Source organism: Octopus sinensis, linkage group LG5 (genome assembly GCF_006345805.1).
Source record: "Octopus sinensis linkage group LG5, ASM634580v1, whole genome shotgun sequence".
In the NCBI taxonomy this organism is placed as follows: domain Eukaryota; kingdom Metazoa; phylum Mollusca; class Cephalopoda; order Octopoda; family Octopodidae; genus Octopus; species Octopus sinensis.
The window spans coordinates 86606300-86629072 of record NC_043001.1 but is presented as its reverse complement, the minus strand read 5'-3'; the positions used below and the strand labels follow the sequence as shown (position 1 = coordinate 86629072).

Below are 22773 nucleotides of genomic sequence, written 5' to 3'. Positions count from 1 at the left end.
TCTTAATAAATAAGTTACAAACAAATAGATGGAAACTAGTTCCTTTAGATATACCACCTCACATCTCTGGTACAATAATTCAGCAAACTCTAAGGCATTCCACATGCAGATGCACAAGAGTGAAACAAAAACAGTTCACAATCCCAAGAGGAAATCAACTAATAGAAAGTCACTTATTCAGGCTGAAACTTCTGTAAGATAGCTAGATGGAAAGCAATGGATGCTTTCATACATGAATGGTTGGTAGCTTTTCTCAACACTTCATTTGTAGCCAGTCTTTGTGCCTTACTTGCTGAGAAATTTCTACCAATTTTACAAAATTCTATTATCAACACTCTTTTCCCTTCCTCTGTAGATCATCATCATCATTTAGCGTCCGCTTTCCATGCTAGCATGGGTTGGACGGTTCAACTGGGGTCAGGGAATCCAGAGGGCTGCACCAGGCCCAGTCTGATCTGGCAAAGTTTCTACGGCTGGATGCCCTTTCTAAACGCCAACCACTCGGTGAGTGTAGTGGGTGCTTTTACGTGCCAGGCGAGGCTGGCAACGGCCATGATTGGATGGTGCTTTTTACGTGCCACTGGCACGGAGGCCAGTCTGGTGGCACTGGCAACGGCCACGTTCAGATGGTTTTTGATGTTGATCGATTTTGATTTTGATCTTGATTTTTGATTTGATTTCACTTGCCTCAAGAGGTCTTCACAAGTAGAGTTTTGTGTCTCAAGAAGGAAAGGTATGCATAAGTGGACTGGCTACATCCCAGGTAGAGGCCACGGGTTATGGTCTCACTTGTCTTGCCGGGTCTTCTCACGCACAGCATACTTCCAAAGGTCTCGGTCTCTAGTCATTTCCTCAGTGAGACCTAAAGTTCGAAGGTCGTGCTTCACCACCTCGTCCCAGGTTTTCCTGGGTCTGCCTCTTCCACAGGTTCCCTCAACCATTAGATAAAAAAAATTAATTAATGCGCCCTTTTAAAGCCTAGCCAGGCTCATGGGCCCGGTTTCCATGGTGTATGTGTTCTCCAGCTGGACGGGACGCCAGTCCATCACAGCATTACTCATTTTTGCCAGCTGAGTGGACTGGAGCAATGTGAAATGAAGTGTTTTGCTCAAGAACACAATGCGTCGCCCAGTCCAGGAATCGAAACCACAATCTTAGGATCATGATGCTGACACCCTAACCACTAAGCCATGCGCCTCCACCCTCTGTAGATATGGCCACCATATTCATTGCTTGCAACTTTGCTACATGTTTGTGAGTAGATATTAACTAACATACACCCACACGAAAGTGCATGTCCCTCTCTACGCACAAACACACATTACCTTTGATCAGTGAAACCCTACAAATGACTGGTTTAGATATGGATGCTGTCCTCTTCAAATACTCTGAAGTTGACCTTTATTCTCATGGAACCCATCAATCAATTCTTCATCTTTCCTCAGTGCATCCATCCAGCCATCCATCCTGGTCAGGTAGCTTACCTAGACACCAGCTGTCTCAATTGAACAATCATCATCATTATCATCATCATCGTTTAATGTCCGCTTTCCATGCTAGTATGAGTTAGACGATTTTGACTGAGGGCTGGTGAACCAGATGGCTGCACCAGGCTCCAATCTTGATCTGGCAGAGTTTCTACAGCTGGATGCCCTTCTAATGCCAACCACTCCGAGAGTGTAGTGGGTGCTTTTTACGTGCCACCAGCACGGGGATCAGTCAGGCGGTACTGGCAATGACCTTGCTCGAATCTTTTTACACAGGTGCCAGTAAGGCAACACTGGTAACAATCATGCTCGAATGGTGCCCTTTTATGTGCCACGGCACGGAAGCCAGTTAGTTGCTCTGTCAACAATCATGCTCAGATGGTGCGCTTGGCACCTTGCTGGCACAGATGCCAGTCATCAAATTTGATTTTGAAGGTATGAAATTTAATCACATTGGTCTTTTACTAAGTGAAATATCTGGACATACCACAACTATAGACAATAGCAGTAATTGGATAACTGAACTGGTTGATCCTAGTTATTGACAGTTTGTTGTCTATTCATCCACTTAGCATCTACTGATATTTGCCATTGACTCAATAAGTCCATCTGCTGAAATAGTTCACATCCACCCTGCTGCATCCCATGATTTTGATGTACCCTGTTCATGGTGGTTACAACAAGAACAGTATCAGGCTATTGGAAACCTGCCTCAATAATCTCCATTTGATCAATGTTGGGACCTGACAGGTGCTTCTACTCCAGGCTAGAGTAGATCTGGGAAGAATAGTAGCTAAGAGGTGGTTCCACACTTCTCAAAACCGTGAGACTCCCAGACCAGGGTCCCATTAATAGATGCAGTACATAAATCTCCTCCAAATTTTAGTAACTTGTGATAGTACACCTTATTTCCTAAATCTCAGTCCTGGGGTATTAATAGCTAGCAATAACCATCCAATGTATCATTGAATATAGTATGCACAGTAAATTTATGACAAAACTATATAGAAAATATATATAAAAAAAAAAGAAAGACAAAACAAAAGCAATATCTTACATCAGTGGCCAAGTCAGCTTTAGAGAATTCACCAACTTTCACTTCCTGGAATTCCTTGTCAGTGTATCTAAACAGTAAAAATAGTGAAAGTTTAGTTACCACTTCTCTATTGATCAGACGGACTCGTGAATTTTTTTTATATTTAAAACAAGGAAGGTGAGAAATAAGAAAATAATGAGCTTGTGATATACAGTGTGCAGGTACACTACAACTTATCAGAAAAGAGTAAAAGGAGAGACAGGAAGCAATAGTAAGGCAAGTAAAGAAAGAAAGCAGTGATTGTCAAAAATGTATGTATTACTCTTTTATATTCTTTTACTTGTTTCAGTCATTTGACTGTGGCCATGCTGGAGCACCGCCTTTAGTCGAGCAAATCGACCCCAGGACTTATTCTTTGTAAGCCCAGTACTTATTCTATCAGTCTCTTTTGCTGAACAGCTAAGTTACAGAGACGTAAACACACCAGCATCGGTTGTCAAGCAATGCTGGAGGGACAAACACAGAAACACATACATACATACATACATACATACATACATACATACATACATATATATATATATATATATATATATATACGACAGGCTTCTTTCAGTTTCCGTCTACCAAATCCACTCACAAGGCTTTGGTTGGCCCGGGGCTATAGCAGAAGACACTTGCCCAAGATGCCACGCAGTGGGACTGAACCCGGAAACATGTGGTTGGTTAGCAAGCTACTTACCACATAACCACTCCTGCGCATAAAATAAAATGAAAAACAGAAAAGTGAACAGTGAAGGTGCCACGAGGTGTTGATATCTATAAAGAACAACCATGTTGATGTTATGCCTATTATAGCTGCCTCTGTTACACTTTTTGATTGATAAAAGCAAAGTGACGAAGTATATTCTTTATATCATTTGTATGGATGTGTGGTTAAGAAGCTCACTTTACGACCATATGGTTTTGAGTTCAGTTACACTGTGTAGAATCTTTAGCAAGTGTCTTTCGCTATAGCCTTGGGCTGACCAATGCCTTGTGAGTGAATTTTGTAAATAGAAACTATGTAGAAGTCAGTTGTGTGCGTGCGTGTGTGTGTGTGTGTCTACCTTTGTCTAGACATCACACGAAAGCTGTAAACGAGCATCACCACTATACAAGTGAGGTTTTTCATTTCCAGTCTTTTGTGGGAAACATCTCAGACTATGTAAACAAGTGCTGGCTGACAACCAGAATAGTATCAGGCCATAGGAAACCTGCCTCAAAAATCTCCATTTGATCCATGCAAGAATGGAAAAGTAGATGTTAAAAACAATGCTAATATATGCATTTGTGTATTAAGGCTACCATTGGTTTCACGTTAAGATAACTATTGTAATATCCTAACAGCTTTTCAAGCTGACCATTTGGCAGGATGGTGTTCATCTCCAAAATGGCAGAAATTTTATCTACCAGTGTGGTGCTGAGCACTCATTTGCATTGCTCAACATTCATCATCATCGTTTAACGTCTGTTTTCCATGCTAGCATGGGTTGGATGGTTCGACCGTGGTCTGGGAAGCCAGAAGGCTGCACCAAGCTCCAGTCTGATCTGGCAGTGTTTCTACAGTTTGATGCCCTTCCCAAACCTCTGTGAGTGTAGTGGGAGCTTTCTATGTGCCACTGGCACAGGTGCCAGGGAAGGCTGGCAACGGCCATGATCGGTTGGTGCTTTTTTATGTGCCACCAACACGGAAGCTAGTCAAGGCAGCGCTGGCATTGGCCACGTATGGATGGTGCTTTATATATATAATATATATATATAGGTGCAGGAGTGGCTGTGTGATAAGTAGCTTGCTTACCAACCACATGGTTCCAGGTTCAGTCCCACTGCGTGGCACCTTGGGCAAGTGTCTTCTACTATAACCTCGAGCCGACCAAAGCCTTGTGAGTGGATTTGGTAGACAGAAACTGAAAGAAGCCCGTCGTATATATGTATATATATATATATATATATATATATGTGTGTGTGTGTGTGTGTGTTTGTGTGCCTGTTCCCCCAACATCGCTTGACAACTGATGCTGGCGTGTTTACATCCCTGTAACTTAGTGGTTCGGCAAAAGAGACTGATAGAATAAGTACTAGGCTTGCAAAGAATAAGTCCTGGGGTTGATTTGCTCAACTAAAGGCGGTGCTCCAGCATGGCTTCAGTCAAATGACTGAAACAAGTAAAAGAGTAATATTATATATATATATATATATATATATAGGGAGAGAGAGAGAGAGAGAGAGAGAGAGATGTTTTTATGTACAGTTGTAATGAAAACAATTTTACAATAGTACAAATTTATTATTATTGATAGTGACTTTGAAGTTTTGGCCAACTAAGCCATTGTCAGGCTGCAGTGCATTAGAGTTAGTCTTACCTTCATATAATCTCTTAATAACCCCCCAATCTTACAAATGAAAACAGCAAATACCCTAAATGGCAACAAGACAGGACCAGCTTAAACTTACCACCTAACAATATTCTTATGATCTTTATATTGCCAAAGCAAAAAGATTAAATCCAACAAAACCAAAAGCAATAAAAATACTGTCACACCTCATGCCTACCTCACAATAGAAAAACCTACAGGCTTGGTTACAAAGTTCTTCATGCATTAATAAATTCTAAACAATAACATAACCCCAAAATCTAACAAATAAAAAATGCCTCCAAAATTCCTTCCCTTAACATTTCCTCATACAAACCCAAACACCCACAGATGACTAACTCAACAGAGACTATGTATAGACACCACAATCTGATGATGCACTGCATTCCAAAGGTAGCTTAGCTAGCTGAAACTCAAAGCACCACAGTCCAACAATGGCTTAGCAGGCTGAAACTTCGAAGTCACTGTCAACAACTCAATGCTTTTTTAACCCTAGAAGGACATCTCCAGATCTCCAGCTGGTTTATTTGCACTTGATATTTATTGCAAGTGGGAGAATATATATATGCGCGCGTGTGTGTGTGTGTGTGTGTGTATATATATATATATATATATATATATATATATATATATATATATATATACACACATAGTGTGTATATGGTTATATGGCATAATGATAAAAATACCTGTAAAGTGTCTTCTCAATTTCTTCAATAGGAGCATCAACATCAGTGGGTTCCTCATCAGTAAGAGACTCATAGAAATCATGCTAGAAAAGGAAACATAATTATTGGTCACCAAATCCTTAAAACACATTGGATCTTACATACACACACAGACATCTTTTATTTTTTACTCATTTCTTTTCTACTCTAGGCACAAGTTTCGAAATTTTTGGTGTGGGGGGCAGTCGATTAGATCAATGCAGTATGCAAATGGTATTTAATTTATCAACCCCGAAAGGATGAAAGACAAAGTTGACCTTGGCGGAATTTGAACTCAGAACGTAATGCAGACGAAATATGGCTAAGCATTTCGCCCAGCATGCTAACATTTCTGCCAGCTCACTGCCATTTTACTCGTCTCTGTCATTAGACTGTGCCCATGCTGGGGCACTACACTGAAGAATTTTTAATGAAATGTATCGACCCCAGTACTAATTTTTATATAGAGTATTATTATAAACATGTGAGTGGTTAAGAAGCATGCCTTGCAGTTACATGTTTCTGGTTTCAATCCCACAGCTCAGCCTGTCTGCTATTCATCATCATTTAACATCTGCCTTCTATGCTATCATGGGTTGAATGGTTTGATAGGTGCTGTCAAGCCAGAGGACGGCATCAAGCTCTACTGTTTGCTTTGACAAGATGCCCTTCCTAAAACCAACAACTTTACAAAGTGTACTGGGTGCCTTTTACATAGTGCCAGCACTAGTGTCATACAACATTCCAGGAACCAGATATTTAGCGCTGATCATCAGTTGACACAGAATTACAGTCATTGACAATGTGCAGTAAGGGAAAACATGTTCACCAAAAGGTGACCACATCTGCTCACGAGGTAGAAATCTCTGATAATGCCACAGCCTCATGATAATTTCTTACAGAGCTAACATTTCCAGTGTTACATAAGCAGTCACCTGTCTGTCTAATTACTAACTAGATTTGACATTGTTTAACTTTGGTTACCAGATGAGAACAGATATACAGTTGTTGGTAGAATGTTTATGGTCAAATAATCATGAAATAATCTTCAAAAGTATCATCAGTCTACAAACTTACAGAGGATCTGGTATCGGCTTGTTCTAAGGTTTCAACTTCAACACTGCCTCTTTCAGATTTCAACCCTTGTAAAAATTGTAGAGCCTAAAAAAGTAAACAAATATGAAATAAAATAAAACCATAAATCAACCTTCTTTTCTTATATGGAAAAATAAATTGATAAATAACATTTTTTCAGGTAAAATCTTTTCAGATCCTTCCAATGTCTTTGATAGATGCACAAATTTATGTATTTTCATAGAAAATTTATGTATGAAATTACACAAATGATGAGTAAATATTCAAAACCAGGCTTTTTTTCACAATGATTTTTAATATAATGGTGATGGATTGAAAGAACTGGTAGAGTTTGAGTCAAAATGGCTTGTGGTGTTTAGACAAGATACCTCAAATTGGGACCGAACCTGAAACTACATGGTTGGGGGAAGAGAATTTCTTAATCACAGCTATACCTATGCCTGTACAAAGGGGAGTAATAATGAGAGTGAATCCCTATAAATAAATACAATATTGTATAAGAATAGGTGAATTTCGAAAACAGAAATATATCACTGAGGTAAAATACTCTGGAGTCAACCAATTGATTAATTCTAACATGTTGGAAAAATTTAGTAAAACTATTTTTGGGTCCCATCATGAGGTGAGAGGTTTTCAAAATTCAAGAGTCCTAAGCTTTATCTATTTGTTTAGAAAGGAAATCCAGCAAACAATTACGACCCTTCTTTAGCTTTCTGAGTCCTAAACTAATGTACTAGTTGAACTCAATCCTCATTGGCTCTACTTAAAGAGAACCATGTAGAGTAGCATTTCTCACAAGTAAGATCAGGCCCCACACCTGCTCCCCCACCTGGGGTCTGAGCTAGTGAGGATTGAAAAGAGGTTGGACAAAATACCACCCTTAAGATAGTGTTTAACTTTTAAAACTCATTTAACACCTTACCATAGGAAAAAGAATTATATGGACATAAATAATGTTCTGTCTTTCTCACTTATAGAGAACAAGGAGAAAAAATGCAAAATAGGCATATTTTGTTAGGGTGTCGAGCATATGTCAATCTGAAAGTAACTTACTTAAAGAATACTGTAAATTGTGTCATTCTTATATTTGAAACTTGGTAGTTGAATAAAACTGAATTTTTAAATTTCACAAGGGAGGTAATTTTAAGCATGTTCCGTTTAATTTAATCAGCAGAAGTGTAGCTTTGGAACTTGCCAAACTGTGAGAGATTGTAAATCATTACGTAAATATACTGGGCAGTAACAATCCAACTAAGGAGTGTCTACGCAATTAGCTTATTAACTAGTAATAACAGTCAAAACTCCTACAAATTAACCATATAGTTTTAAAAGAAATATGAATAGATATTTCTATTCAATTCAATTCAATTTTTATTGGTTCAAAAAGCAAGAGCAAGGCTATGTAGGGGGACGGGGAGCTATGTACAGGGAGGGTGGTCATACAAAGAGTTCAGGCCATTTCTGATCAAGAGAGACTTTGAACCGAGCAGTCGTCGGCATCTTCACTATCTCGTCCGGCAGCTTATTCTGAAACTTTTTAGATCATGGTTATGCTTTATCAAGACTCAATTAAGAATAGACAACAGCAAATTGTGAAAACGTGTTTTTGGAGGCCCATGGTAAGTATTTTTACATTTGTTCAGGTTATCTGAGCTTTTGTAAGCTAATATTTCTAGGTTCTCAACACAACTCAACCAATTTAATTAGTGGAAGTAAGTTGCTACATATAAATTTTACTTATTTATTCCCAAGCCCAAGGTGCTACAAAGTTCTACTCTGCAGCAGCTTGAGTAAACATCTACTATTGCATGAGACTGACCAATGTTTTAAGTTTTGGTCAACAAAAACTGAAAGAAGTTTGTCATACATGTGAGTGTGGGAGCAGGGAGTGTCTCCTAGACTTGACATCATGTGATGGTTGTAAACAAGCATTGTTCATTTACAATCTTCCATGAAAACCATATCTAGTTATGACAAAACATTTATTCGATTGGTAACAGGCAAGTTGTGACTATAGGAAATATTTAGCTGTAGAAAACCTGCTTTCTGCTTCAATGAATTTCATCTGATCCATGCAAACAGAAAAATGGATGTTGAAAATAATGATAAAATAATGAAGAAGACAACTATATCAATTGAAGAAGAGGATGTAAACATTAACAGAAGCTTTGTTTTCTAGAGAGCCAATAAAATATTTCTTGGCTGTTACAAATATGAGAACTACTTATGTCAACTTGAGGTCTCATTGAGATACACTTCAATGAATGATGAAAGGAATATTACCTTAAAGCGTTCATCTTTGTTACTATCAGGTGTATTCATCTGATAGATCACATCACCCTTGTCAAGTATAAACACATCACAATCGTTCAAACAGCTTGGGTGTTTTGGAACCTAAAAGAAATTTAAAAAATAATTTATATAAACATATAAACATATTCTTACAAATAGTGCAGGTTCGATTCCATTATATGACACCTTGGGGCTAATGCAATTTCACACTGCTCCTTGAAAAATGCCTTTTTTTGAAAATATTTGTTGCAATTCCTATGTCTCAGATACCAAAGATTACAAACATGCAAAAAAAAAAAGAAAAAAAATATTTTTAATCCCCCACCTCCCATTAAAAATTTTGAACCTTTTCGAAATTTTTTTTTAAAACCACCTTTTCCAAATTTAAAATGCTGACCTCAACCTCCCCTTCTCCCAAATTTTAAATTTTTCAAATTTCACCCCACCTCTCTGGTGGACCTAAAAAACCAAATTTTTTTTTGCATATTTGTAATCTACAACATCTGAAACGTAGGAATCTCAAAAAATATTTTCAAACAAATGCATTTTTCAAGGAGAGGTGTGAAACTGCCCTTACCTGGCACCTTGAGCAAGTGTCTTCTACTATTGCCCTGGACTGGTTAGAGCTTTGTGATGAACTTTGTTGATGGAAAATGAAAGAAGCCCATTGTGTGTGTGTGTCCTTGTCTTGATGACATTGGATATATATAAACAAGTATCAGCATCAAACAAGCAGTGTTATTTGTTTCCAATTTTCCATGAAAATATGTGAGGCCATAGGAAATATTACCTTCTTGTTTGGAAACAAGTGAGGATTCATGACGTGAAAGGCAACCAAGTGTAAAAAAATCTGCTCCAATAAATTCCCTTCAACCCATGAAAACATGAGAAAGTGGATGATGGTATCACACATACATGCACACTCAAAAACGCCTGTTTATTATATAAGATCACCAAATAAGAGAGCTTTTACAATAGTTGCTTGACTTGCTAAAAATAACAACAAAATTTCACTCAAATCACATTCTGCTCTCTTAGAAAAGGAATACACAGTGAATAATGCAGTCATGCATATCCCTACAATGACAAGACAGTTTTGGCTGGAATGCCTTTGATGATAGGTCTGTTACAACAACATACTCACAAAGAATGCAAACTAATAGAAAGTTAACTGTCCTATTACATTTTACACATACAGCTAAAGCATAAAATTCTGTAACTTTGCTTGTATACCTAAACAGGGCAGCAATATTCTGTAGCCAAACTGGTTACAAATATCACATTACTGAATACTGTATTCAAGGTTAACTCCCCTTTCTTAGGTTTCTCATTGAAAGGTCTTATGCTCATGTGAAAACTGATGAAATACATTATTAAAGTATCATTCTTTTATATTCAATAACAAGCAAAATAAACTGGCTGGAACCCTGCTGTTTGTATGATGATTACCTCTGGCCACACACAAGTTTCATACTGAGCAACATGAGATAGCTCTTGGCACAGAGTTATACCTTTCCTTTACCAAACTTTTGAAATTGACCAGAGTGATAACTTACCTCACTACAGTTACCTTTGGTATTAGCAAAAGTTTTGAAGGTTTTCTACGTAGGTGCAGGCATGGCTATATGGTTAAGAAGCTTGTTTTGTAGCCACGTAGTTTCACTTTCACTGTACAACACTATAAGCAAGCTGGAAACCATGTGTAAGAGCCTGTTGTATAATATGTGTATGATTTAGTATTCTCCCTCCCATGTTGCTTTGAACTGGTGTTGCTGAGCTTTCATCCTCACAGCTTAGCAGTTTGGCAAATAGAACAAATACCAGAATTGTAAAAAAAAAAATTAGTACTGGGGGTTGATTTGTTTGCCTAAACTCTTCAGGATAATGTCCAAGCATGGCCAAAGCCCACTGAAAAAGGGCTAGCAACAGGAAAGGACATCTGGCAATAGAAAATCTGCCTCAACAAACTCCACCTAACCCATGTGAGCATGGAAAAGTGGATGTTAAAATGATGATGATGAAATTATGCTAGCATGGGTTGGATAGTTTGACTGAGGGCTGGTGAACCAGATGGCTGCACCAGGCACCAGTCTTGATCTGGCAGAGTACAACACAACAAGCAAATGTCTCCTACTATAGCTGGATGCCCTTCCTAATGCCAACCACTCCAAGAGTGTAGTGGGTGCTCTTACGTGCCACCGGCACGGGGGCCAGTCAGGCAGTACTGGCAATGACCTCGCTCGAATCTTTATTGATATAAATAAATACTAGGGTCAATGTGTTCAACTAATATCCTTCAAGGTGGTATGCCAGCCTGGCCACTGTCCAATGACTGAAACAAGTTAAAGAAAATATAAAAATATCTACTTACTTCCATCATTTCAATGTTCTTTTTTGAGCCAACAAAACGTAAAAGTCTGGGTCGGTAATTTTCAGGTTGAACATGTCTGAAACCAGTTTCTGCACCTCCTTCTAATATTCTGTAAGATGATCATGAAAATTAGATTTAAAAAACTTTACTATAAGTAATGTTACTTGGGGAATCAAATTTCTTTAATACTACTACTACTATGCCACAACAACAACAAAGGTTTCAAATTTTGACACAAGGCTAGCAATTTCGAGGAGGAGATAAGTTGATTACATTGACCCCAGTATTCAACTGGTAATTATTTCATTGGCCCTGAAAGGATAAAAGGCAAAGTTGGCCTCAGCCGAATTTGAACTCAAATTGTTAGCCTGCTACCTTAATAATAATTATCCTTTCTTCTCTATGCACAAGGCCAGAACTTTTGGGTAAAGAGGCTAGTTGATTACATTGATTCCAGGACTCAACTGGTACTCATTTTGTCAAGCCTGAAAGGATAAAAGGCAAAGTTGACCTTGGTGGAATTTGAACTCAGAATGTAAAGATGGATGAAATGCCACAAAGCATTTTGTCCGGTGTGCTAATGATTCTGCCATCTTACTACTACTACTACTATTACTAATAATAATTTCTTCTAGAGGCACAAGGTCTGAAATTTTGGGTGAGAGATTAGTCATTTATGTTGCTCTCAGTGTTTAATTGGTACTTATTTTAATGGCCCCAAAAGAATAAAAGGCATAGTCAACCTTGAAATCTCAAATTTCATTAAAATTGGATGAAAAATTTAAAGTTACAGCCAAAAAAAAAATCCCTACGGGTATTAGCATGCGAAAAGCCTATTGATTTTATAAAACCACTGCTCAGGCGCAATTATTGATTTTTTTGTCAATGCCATATATTGACATCAACTCACTGCCATGAGCCTTGCTTACTCATCGATTTTCATCAAAACTGGACAAAAAATGCAAAAGCTGCGGGAAAAATAACATCATGACAGGAATTTCCATTCAAACACCTGATTGAGCTCAGAAAAATCGATGCCAACTGAGCATTATTGAGTTTTCGAAAAATTCTGGTCTTATTTGAACTTCAGGTCATGTGATCTACCTATGTGCCAAAAATAATTAAAATCCGTTGGACGGTGTGGGAGGAGGTAGAGTAACCCCCAAACATACACACAGACTGATACAATTACACTTTTATGTATATAGATATATTTCATACATGTATGGAGGTGTGTGTGTGTGTATTATTCACATGAATACATGCACACCTATAAACATTCATACATGCTCACACATACAATTATATGCATAAATATGAGCACCATAAAGAATATGATAGGGCACCAATAAACCAACATCACATGAGAGTTAAGTTACTGGTTATTTCCCCCCCTTTTTTTTTTACTTTACAGAGGTTTCTGGGAAAGGCATTACCATCAAAGTTCCCATTTCTCTGTGAGAACTTCACTAAAGTACAGTGATAATCCAAATAACTGAAATAAAATGTCATGTTTTCGATAAGGATTCATAAAAACTGTCAGATGTATTTTAGTATGTAAATATTTAAAACTTAACAAAAACTTACATTAACTTTTCAAAGTAGGATTTAAACAGATCACTCTCTCGTCCTTGAACTTCTCGATGTTGTACAGCTTTATCATCTAGCAGAGTATCTAGCTCAACAGTTTTATAAGCTGCTGTTCCATATTCATCCTAAAAAATTAAACAAAAATAATCACTATCCAATAATATTTTGTCCTTAAAATATTAGTTATTTCTGTTATACATATAATGGGCTTCCATAGTTTGATCATCAAATTCACTCATAAGATATAGGTTGACCAATATAGAACTTCCCCAGGGTGCCACACAGTGGGACTGAACCCAAAATACCATGGTTGCATAGTGAGCTTCTTAACCACATAGCCATGCCAGCAGCTACATATACATTAAGTAAAATTAAAAGGTAAGTTTTCTTATCAGTTTTAAAATTACAGGAGTTATATGTTTAAAAGTACTTTTACTTTATTTTAATTAACCTCTTGAATAATTTCAAAATGTTAAAAAGGGTTTTTTAAGGGTATTTAATGGTTTAGTGGACTGTAAAATTATTAAAGGCATTTAATACTGTAGGAAGTGATAAGTTGTTATTGGGCAAGTAGACAAAGGGAGATATCTTCAGAGGAAGAATTTCTGTCAAGCAAGTGTTTCAGTCTACTAGTTCCAGACACTGTAATGGAACCAGGTTCACCTAGGTCATGACTCAAAGGTGTCCTCCTGCTGTTTTTCAATTCCTACCTTTAGCAGGGAATGAACCCATAACCTTTAAGTGATCTTATTTCCTTGAACTGTGGTGTATATTGCATGGCTAAGAAGGTCACATGATACTATTGTTTATTCTATTTGTTAAAAAAAAATAGAGGGTTATGTAAAAGTAATTATAAAAGTTGATTTCCTAACAAATACAAAATGCAATTGAATGATTAACCCAATAATAGCTGTAGAGAATATAGATTACCAATTAGAAGTATTTATTACCTGAGAACTATCTTTACCAATCCAGAAATGAACATCATACTTAAGATCTTCAGAGTCATCAACAGTGTAAGTCTGCAATTAGAGGAAGAAAAAAAACTTTTATGGAAAAAATATAACAAAAATTTAGTGTGTGTGTGTGTAAAATACAAAAATGGGACAAGAACACAAAACATCCAGACAGTTAAGTGATACAAAAAAGGGACAAAACATCCAGACAGACGATACAAAGAAAACAAGGATGGGTCATTCGTAGTTTTCTTTCCTCAGTCGAGTTCCAGATTATCTTTGCAATATATATATATATATATATATATATAATGGCTGTAAACATAGACATTGAAAAACAGTGTATAAATACACATTTTATCTTTTACTTGCTTGTGTCAGATGGTGATCATGCTGAATCACTGCTGCCTTGATATTTTAGTCAGATGAATCAATCCCAGGATATATTTTTAAAATAAGCTTGAAGCTTAGTGTATCAGTCTCTTTTGTCAAACTGCTAAGTAATGGGGATATAAACTCACCAACACAGGTTGTCAAGTGAATGGACAGAGATTTAGAGACGTATTACTCAAAGCTTTTGACAACCTGTTGAGGGCTACTGACCAGATCTGTGGATGGTGCAAAGTCCCCTCTTGATCCAAGGTAACGTGGTGGTGGGACAATGTAGTTGACAGGGCCACTAGGGAAAAGAAGCAGGCATGGAAGGACTGGAAGAACGGTGGTAGCATGGAATTGTATAAGAGTGCCAGAAGGGAAGCTAGGAGACAGAGGGGAAGCAGATAAGAAAAAATAAGCCAATGTTCTTTGTCGTGAGGACCAAGGACTTGAGGTGCTTTGTGTTGCAAGACAGTACGTGAGAGAGAATCGTGATGTCATAGGAGAGAAACGTGTCCATATGGATGATGGTTCACTTGCATTAAACGAGGCTGCAAAGAGAGAGACTTGTAGACATCACTATGAAAGGTTGCAAAATGAATGGGAGAAATAAAGTCTGCTGAATGTCGACTCAACTGAGAGACCAGCTATCTGAACTGACAGTACCTTGGTAGATAAAGCAGTTAAGGGTATGAAGACAGGGAAAGCCCTCAGCTCATCAGGAATCACTGCAGAGATGCTCAAAATATCGGGTGGTGTCGGCTATAGCCTAGTCACCAGTATAGTCAACCAGGTGATACATGAAGTAGTCATACCCAATGACTGGTGTAGCAGCACCATAGTCAACTGCTACAAAGGTAAAGGTGTCGCATTAGATACAAATAATTAGAGGTATCAAGTTGTTGGATCAGGTAATGAAAGTAACAGAGAGGGTCATAGCCCAACTAATTAGGGAGAGAGTCAGCCTAGATGAGATGCAGTTTGGGTTTGTGCCAGGGAAAAGCACCACTGATACTATATTTCTGGTAAGGCAGCTGCAGGAGAAATACCTAGCCAAAGATAAACCTCTGTACCTGGCTTTCGTTGACATGGAGAAAGCCTTTGATAGGGTCAATGAGGAAACTAGGGATAGATGAATGGTTAGTGAGAGCTGTACAAGTCATGTACAGGGATGCAGTCAGTAAGGTAAGGGTTGGTAATGAGTACAGTAAAGAATTCCGGGTAGGAGTAGGGGTCCACTAGGGATCAGTCTTCAGTCCCTTCTTATTCATCATAATCCCCCAGGCAATAACAGAAGAATTCAAGACAGGTTGCCCCTTGGAGCTCCTCTATGCTGATGACCTTGCTCTAATTACTGAGTCACTAGTGTGGAAGCAAGGATTAGAATCGAAGGGCCTTAGAATCAACCTAGCTAAAACCAAAGTCTTAATAAGAAGGAAGGCAGACAAACCACAAATCTCTTTAGATAGATGGCCCTGCTCCATCTGTAGAAAAGGTGTAGGTAGAAACTCCATAAGATGTACCCAGTGTAATCTATGGATACATAAGAGGTGCAGTAATATCAATGGAAGGCTAACTGGGAAGATAGTTTTTGTTTGTGGCAAATGCTCAAGAGCTATAAACACTGAAAATGTGTAGAGAACAGCTTCCGTCACATTCCAGTAGTTGATTGCTTCCGTTACCCAGGAGACCAAGTCAGTTGCAGGGGTGGATGCTCTGAAAGTGTAGCGGCTAGAATAAGAATAGCCAGGGCAAAGTTCAGAGAGCTCCTACCTCTGCTGGTGACAAAGTGCCTCTTGCTCAAAGTGAAAGGTAGACTGTATGACGAATGTGTGCAAACAGCCATGCTACATGGCAGTGAAACATGGAGTGTGACTGCTGAGGACATGTGTAAGCTTGCAAGGAATGAAGCCAGTATGCTCCGCTGGATGTGTAACGTCAGTCTGCATACACGACAGAGTGTAAGCACCCTAAGAGAAAAGTTGGATTCAAGAAGCATCAGATGTGGTGCGCAAGGGAGACGACTGTTCTGGTACGGTAATGTGTTGCAAATGGATGAGGACAGCTGTGTGAAAAAGTATCACACCCTAGCAGTTGAGGAAACCTGTGGAAGGGGAAGACCTGGGATGAGGTAGAGAAGCACAACCTTCGAACACTGGGCCTCACCAAGGCAATAACTAGTGACCGTGACCTTTAGAGATTATGCTGTGCTTCAGAAGACCCAGCAAGCCAAGTGAGACCATAACCCGTGGCCTATGCCAGTGCTGTATAACCAGTCCATTTAAGAGTACCCTTCAAACATTGGACAAAAAACTATGCTTGCAAAGACCTGTTGAGGTAAGTGAAATCGAAATCACTGTCATGGCTATTGACAGCACCACCTGATTGGCACCTGTGCCAGTGGAATGTTAAAAGCACTATTCGAGCATGATTGTTGCCAGGGTTGCTGATTGGCTCCTGTGCAAGTGGTACGTAAAAAGCACCATTTGAGCGTGGTCGATGCTAGTACCATCTGACTGGCCTTCATGCCAGTGGCACATAAAAGCACCCACTACACTCTCAGAGTGGTTAGCATTAGGAAGGGCATCCAGCTGTAGAAACTTTGCCAGATCAGATTGGAGCCTGGTGCAGCCTTCTGGTTTGCCAGCCCTCAAGTCAAACCGTCAAACCATCCAACCTATGCCAGCATGGAAAGTGGACATTAAATGATGAGATATATATATATATTTATGTGTATGTCTATGTTTGTCACCTGCCACCGCTTCACAATTGATGCTGATGCATTTAGCAGTTCGACAAAAGAGACTGATAGACAAAGTACTAGGCTTACAAAGTCCTGAGGTTAATTTCTTCAATTAAAGGTGGTGCTCCAGCAAATGACTGAAACAAGTAAAAAGTTAAAAGAATATATATATAAAATAATAATATTAGGGAGTACAACTCCAAACTTATAGGGAAAAATTCAATTTAGTATTAAATCAAATTTCAAAGTATAAATATATAAAATATAAATTAGAGATAAAACCACTATTATATGTCTATCACTGTCTGAGTTGCATAATTGTGGCTTTATCTCTAATTTCATCATCATCATCATCATCATCGTTTAGCGTCCGCTTTCCATGCTAGCATGGGTTGGACGGTTCAACTGGGGTCTGGGAAGCCAGAAGGCTGCACCAGACCCAGTCTGATCTGGCAATGTTTCTACGGTTGGATGCCCTTCTTAATGCCAACCACTCCGTGAGTGTAGTGGGTGCTTTTTACGTGTCACCGGCACAGGTGCCAGACGAGTCTGGCAAATGGCGAGGGTGTAGGTAGTGTGTGTGTATATGTGTGTGTTTGTTTACATTTGTGCTCTTTGGAAGTTTCAGTCTACAGGCAATGCTGAGTGCTATTGTCACTTTTCCTGCAAACGAATAACCACTTGCTTTGCACCTTTGAAGCCATGGCGTTTATGGTAGTGGTGGGTGTGGGTGAAAGGCTTGTAAAACAGATAAAATGTAGCAACAGGGATGCTGTTCAGCTGTAAAATCAATACCTCAGTAATATACTCTTACTCATACTAGCATAGAAAATCTAATGTAAAACCAAATGCAATAAAATAAAGAGCTTTATATTTACATACATTGAGGACAATGTAGGAATCACCATTGTAGAATGAGCCATAATCCTCTTCTGGCCAATGAGTGACTTCAAATTTCTGAAATAAGAACAAAATATGTATAATGTAGATGTCAACAAAATAAATATTTGAAAGAGAGCCGTTCAAGTAAACATTTTAATTTCAAACTTCCAGCTAATTTTTATGACTCTGTGTCAGTTTGTAAAGTATTTAAGCAGATGTGGCTGTTCTAAGAAGTTTGCTTTCTAACTACATCATTTCAGGGTCAGTCCCACTATGTGGCACCTCAAACAAGTATCTTCTACTTTAGCCCCAAGTCAATTAAAGCCTTGTCAGTGGATATGGTAAATGGAAATTAAAAGAAGTCTGTCATATATATATATATATATATATATATATATATGTATGTATATAAGTATGTATCTTTGTCCTCCAGTACTGCTTGACAACCAGTGTTGGTTTGTTTACATCCCTGTAGCTTAGCAGTTTGGTCAAAGGGGCCAGTAGAATGATTACCAGATTACTGGGGTCGATTTGTTTGATTAAACATTTTGCATTTACTCTGGCCATATCCGGCCAAAGTATTTTACCTGTTTCATGTTTAAACAGGACAGATTTGGCCTCTCATGCCTACCCTGCAATGTCATTCTAAAAATAAAAAATCTCATCATTGAAATTTTGAAGCTACAAAATAATGCATGCTTAATTCAAACCAATGTGAATAAATAAGCATTACTTCTGAGAGAATAATCTGAATGCTAAGAGTTTAAACATTTCAAGGCTGTGCCTCAGCATGGTTGCAGTCTAATGACTGAAACCAGTAAAAGATAAAATATTCTTTATGATAAATAGCTTATCACCAGTATGAAGAGATTTATGGCACAAGGCTGTGTCGCATATTTCCCTGACCAAATATTCAGGGATAACCAACAGATTGAGTTTATGATAACCTACAGTCTGTCTTGGTTTGTGTATATGCATGTGTGCATGTAATGTTATTAACTTGTTTGTGTTTGATGTCACATTTAGATGATATGTGCATTGGATGTGATGTTACATGTGCAAGTGTATGTGTGGAGGCACATGGCCTAGTGGTTAGAGCAGCGGACTTGCAGTTGAGGAATCATGGGTTCAAATCTCAGACCGGGCGATGTGTGTGTTTATGAGCGAAACACCTAAGCTCCATGTGGCTCCGGCAGAAGGTAATGGCGAACTTCTGCTGACTCTTTCGCCACAACTTTCTCTCACTCTTTCCTCCTGCATCTTGCAGCTCACCTGTGACGGACCGGCGTCCCATCCAGATGGGGAACCTATACGCCAAGGAAACCGGTCCTAACGAGTCAGGCATGGCTCGAGAAGGAACAATATGCGAATGTGTGAAATGTATGCTATATATGTATAAGCAAAATGTTATATGCATGTGATGTTATGTGTGGATCATTGTACATGTGTATGTTATGAATATGGGATATTCACATGTAGTGTTATGTGTGTGTGCACGCAATGATGTATTCTGTGCATTGTAATGTGCATATGTGCATGCAATAATCCATGTGTATGTTACAATTGAATATGAGATGTCACACACGTGTATGAGATGCTGCAAACGTGTGCGAGATACTGTATATATGTATGAGATGTTGCACATGAGTATGAGATGTTGTGCACATGTACAAAATTCATGCACATGTATGAAATGCCACACATGTGAACAAGATACCAGGCACATGTATGAAACATTACAGATGTGTACAAGATATCATAGACGTATGAGACATCGTGCATGCATATAAGATGTTACATGTGTTTTATATATGTTATGAAAGCAATGAGGTAGGAGTCCCCTCGGTGTGCAGTGAAGTGATTATATAGAATAATAGCAGTAAAATTCCAAAGTCACTTTATTTCAGTATGATTCATTATTTATAGTTTTAAAGATTCATCAAAAGTACAAATTATATAGAAATTAGTGAAATCCTTACCACAATTCTCCAGACTTGCACACCAACTTTACTTCCAGCTCCTTCCCATGCTGGTTCTGTCTGTGCAGATTCCTCTGAAGAATAACAAAACAATAATAGTGGAAATGTAACTACTGTGAATCTTACAAATAGGTTTATATAATTAACACACTGGAGGGAGTGGTAGGTTCCCAAAATTTCAAAACTGTGATCCATGATGGCAATAGACTATTGAAAAGGTTGCAAGATGCAACGAAAATTTTAGGAAAATAAAAATAAGGAATAAGTGGAAATTTTACCAGTGAGTGTGTTAAATTATAAGGCACAAAAAGAAAATGACCCTCCCCAGACACAACAGAATAAAATACCCCTTTTACTTTTAATTCTTTATCATCCAGATTACTCTATCAAATGAAATGCTTATTTATTCATATTGTTTTGAACAAATCCTGCATTATCTTATAGGCTTGAGGATTTCAATAATGTGATAGTTTATTATTGTTAGAATCACATTGTAAGAGTAGTTGCGAGAGGCTATATCTGGCCAGTTTGAACATATAACAGGTAGGATATTTGGACCAGATATGGCTAGTTTAAATGCTGAAGGGTTAAGGCACAAGCTTAACTATGTTATTAAGAGGATCACTTTGCAACTATGATTTCATGGTTTAATCCAATAGTGCAGAACATTGGGTAAGTGTCATCTATTATAGCTTAATGCCTTGTGAGTGAATATGGTTGACTGAAATTAGATGAAATCTGTGCTATTTACGCATGCATGCATATGTGTGCGTGTGTGTGTTTATATATATATATTCTTTCTTTTACTTTTTGCAGCCCTTGGGCTGTGGCAAAGTTGGGGCATAACATCTTGAAGGGAGTAGTCAAGCAAATTAAATCCAGCATTTATTCCTTAAATCTGGTACTTATTTTATCAGTTCTCTTGCTGAACTGCTAATTTGCAGGGATGTAAGCAAATCAAAACCAGTTTCGTTTTTGGATTGGTTTGCAAGATCTTTTATGTGAGTTCGCATGTTGAAGCATATTCTGTTGTGTCTGGGGAGAGTCAGTCTCGTTTGGTACCTTATAATTTAACACACTCACCGGTAAAATTTCCACTTATTTCTTTTTTATTTTTCTAGTTCAAACATTCTACATATTTTATGTTAAAACAGGCAGATCCAGCTTCTCACACCTACCCTATAATGTCATTCTGAAAACAAACAATCACATCATTGAAAATGTTGCAAGACGCAATGAAAATTTTAGAAAAATAAAGAAATAAGTGGAAATTTTACCGGTGTGTTAAATTATAAGGCACCAAAAGAGAATGATTCTCCCCAGACACAACAGTGTATATCATCATCGTTTAATGTCCGCTCTCCATGCTAGCATGGGTTGGACAGTTCAACTGGGGTCTGGGAAGCCAGAAGTCTGCACCAGGCCCAGTTTGATCTGGCAGTGTTTCTACAGCTGAATGCCCTTCCTAACGCCAACCACTCCGTGAGTGTAGTGGGTGCTTTTTACGTGCCAGACGAGGCTGGCAAACGGCCACGATCGGATGGTGCTTTTTACGTGCCACCGGCACTGAGGCCAGTCAGGGCGGTGCTGGCAACGGCCATGTTCGGATGGTTCTCTTACGAGCCACCGGCACAGCTACAATTTCCATTGATGTTGATCGATTTCAATTTTGATTTATTTATATATATATATATATATATATATACATATATATGGGCGAGTGGTGTATTCTTGGTTATGGTATATAACTAGTCAGAAAGTTACCATTGGTTTCACACCTACTTTTGCACTTGGAAATATAGATGACTCCTATTGCCAAGTGCAATTGGAGCTGTAAAACAAATGGTAACACTCTGACCAGTTATATTCCATATTATACAACTCAGCTATATATAAAGGTATAACTGCTCAAAATTTCTTTAAAAATGTGCTTTTCTTCCTACAGAGAACCGACCAATATGCACACACACACACAATATAAATATTCAATTCACTTACTTTTCACTTGTCTTTCCAGGTCACTGCCAAACAAGGCCAAGTTGGAATCTTTCCAGCGGTAATTTTTAGCTTTTACCAGTCCTTTAAAAAAAAAAAAATTAAAGTGAAAGAATAAAAATTAAGTAAAAAAAGTTATTCAACTATTTGATTTCACTCATCTTTAGTTTGTCTTTTGTTGAACGATTGACTGAACAATTTGATCAGGATTCTTCTCTGCCCTAGTCTATTACACTCTTTATCTTCCATTTCTCTCACACCTGTCTATACTCATCCTTTGTAAGCCTGGATAGCCCTTGACCCTTTCACACAATCCACCCTATTACTTTTTGTCTCTGTCCCTCTTTCTTTTCTCAATAACACCAATCATGAATCCCTTCTCTTTCGTCTGTAACCTTCTAAACTGCCCCACCATCCTCTCATCATGCTATCCCTTCATCCCCCAACCTAGAATCATTGCCCACTCTCCTCTGTTCTCCCTCAGTTATAGGAGCCACTTTAAAGCTATTTTAAGGACCTAACCTTCCAAGTTATGATGCAACCATCACTCATGCCGGTGCTAGGAAAAAAAATACCCAGTACATTCAGTAAAGTATTTGGTGTTAGACAGAGCATACAGCCATAGAAACCACGCCAAAGTAGACATTGATGCATAAAGTAGACAATGATGCAGGTCTCATCAGATCCTGTCAAACCATCCACAATGCCAGTGTGTTCATTGGACTTTCAATGATGATGGTGAACCTAAACCATTTGTATAGATTAAAAATCAGACCAAATATTTCTATTGAGTTGTTTAACGTTTTAAGCATTTAACATGACCATGACTGGCTCAAACATTCTACATA

General features: G+C 38.2%; 1 protein-coding gene across 1 annotated transcript in view; it reads right to left on the bottom strand.

The window, feature by feature from the left end:
• The window catches only part of LOC115211664 (gelsolin-like protein 2), a 77947-nt gene that overhangs the window by 13474 nt on the left and 41700 nt on the right, over positions 1–22773 (bottom strand). Inside the window, exons 3-12 of the mRNA XM_029780298.2 lie at positions 21929–22009; positions 19931–20004; positions 17952–18026; positions 13946–14017; positions 12993–13120; positions 11406–11514; positions 9026–9136; positions 6725–6808; positions 5630–5712; positions 2545–2611 (exon numbers count right to left, since the gene is read on the bottom strand). Coding sequence (XP_029636158.1) covers positions 2545–2611; positions 5630–5712; positions 6725–6808; positions 9026–9136; positions 11406–11514; positions 12993–13120; positions 13946–14017; positions 17952–18026; positions 19931–20004; positions 21929–22009 — 884 coding nt within the window. The remainder of the gene's footprint in view (positions 1–2544; positions 2612–5629; positions 5713–6724; positions 6809–9025; positions 9137–11405; positions 11515–12992; positions 13121–13945; positions 14018–17951; positions 18027–19930; positions 20005–21928; positions 22010–22773) is intronic.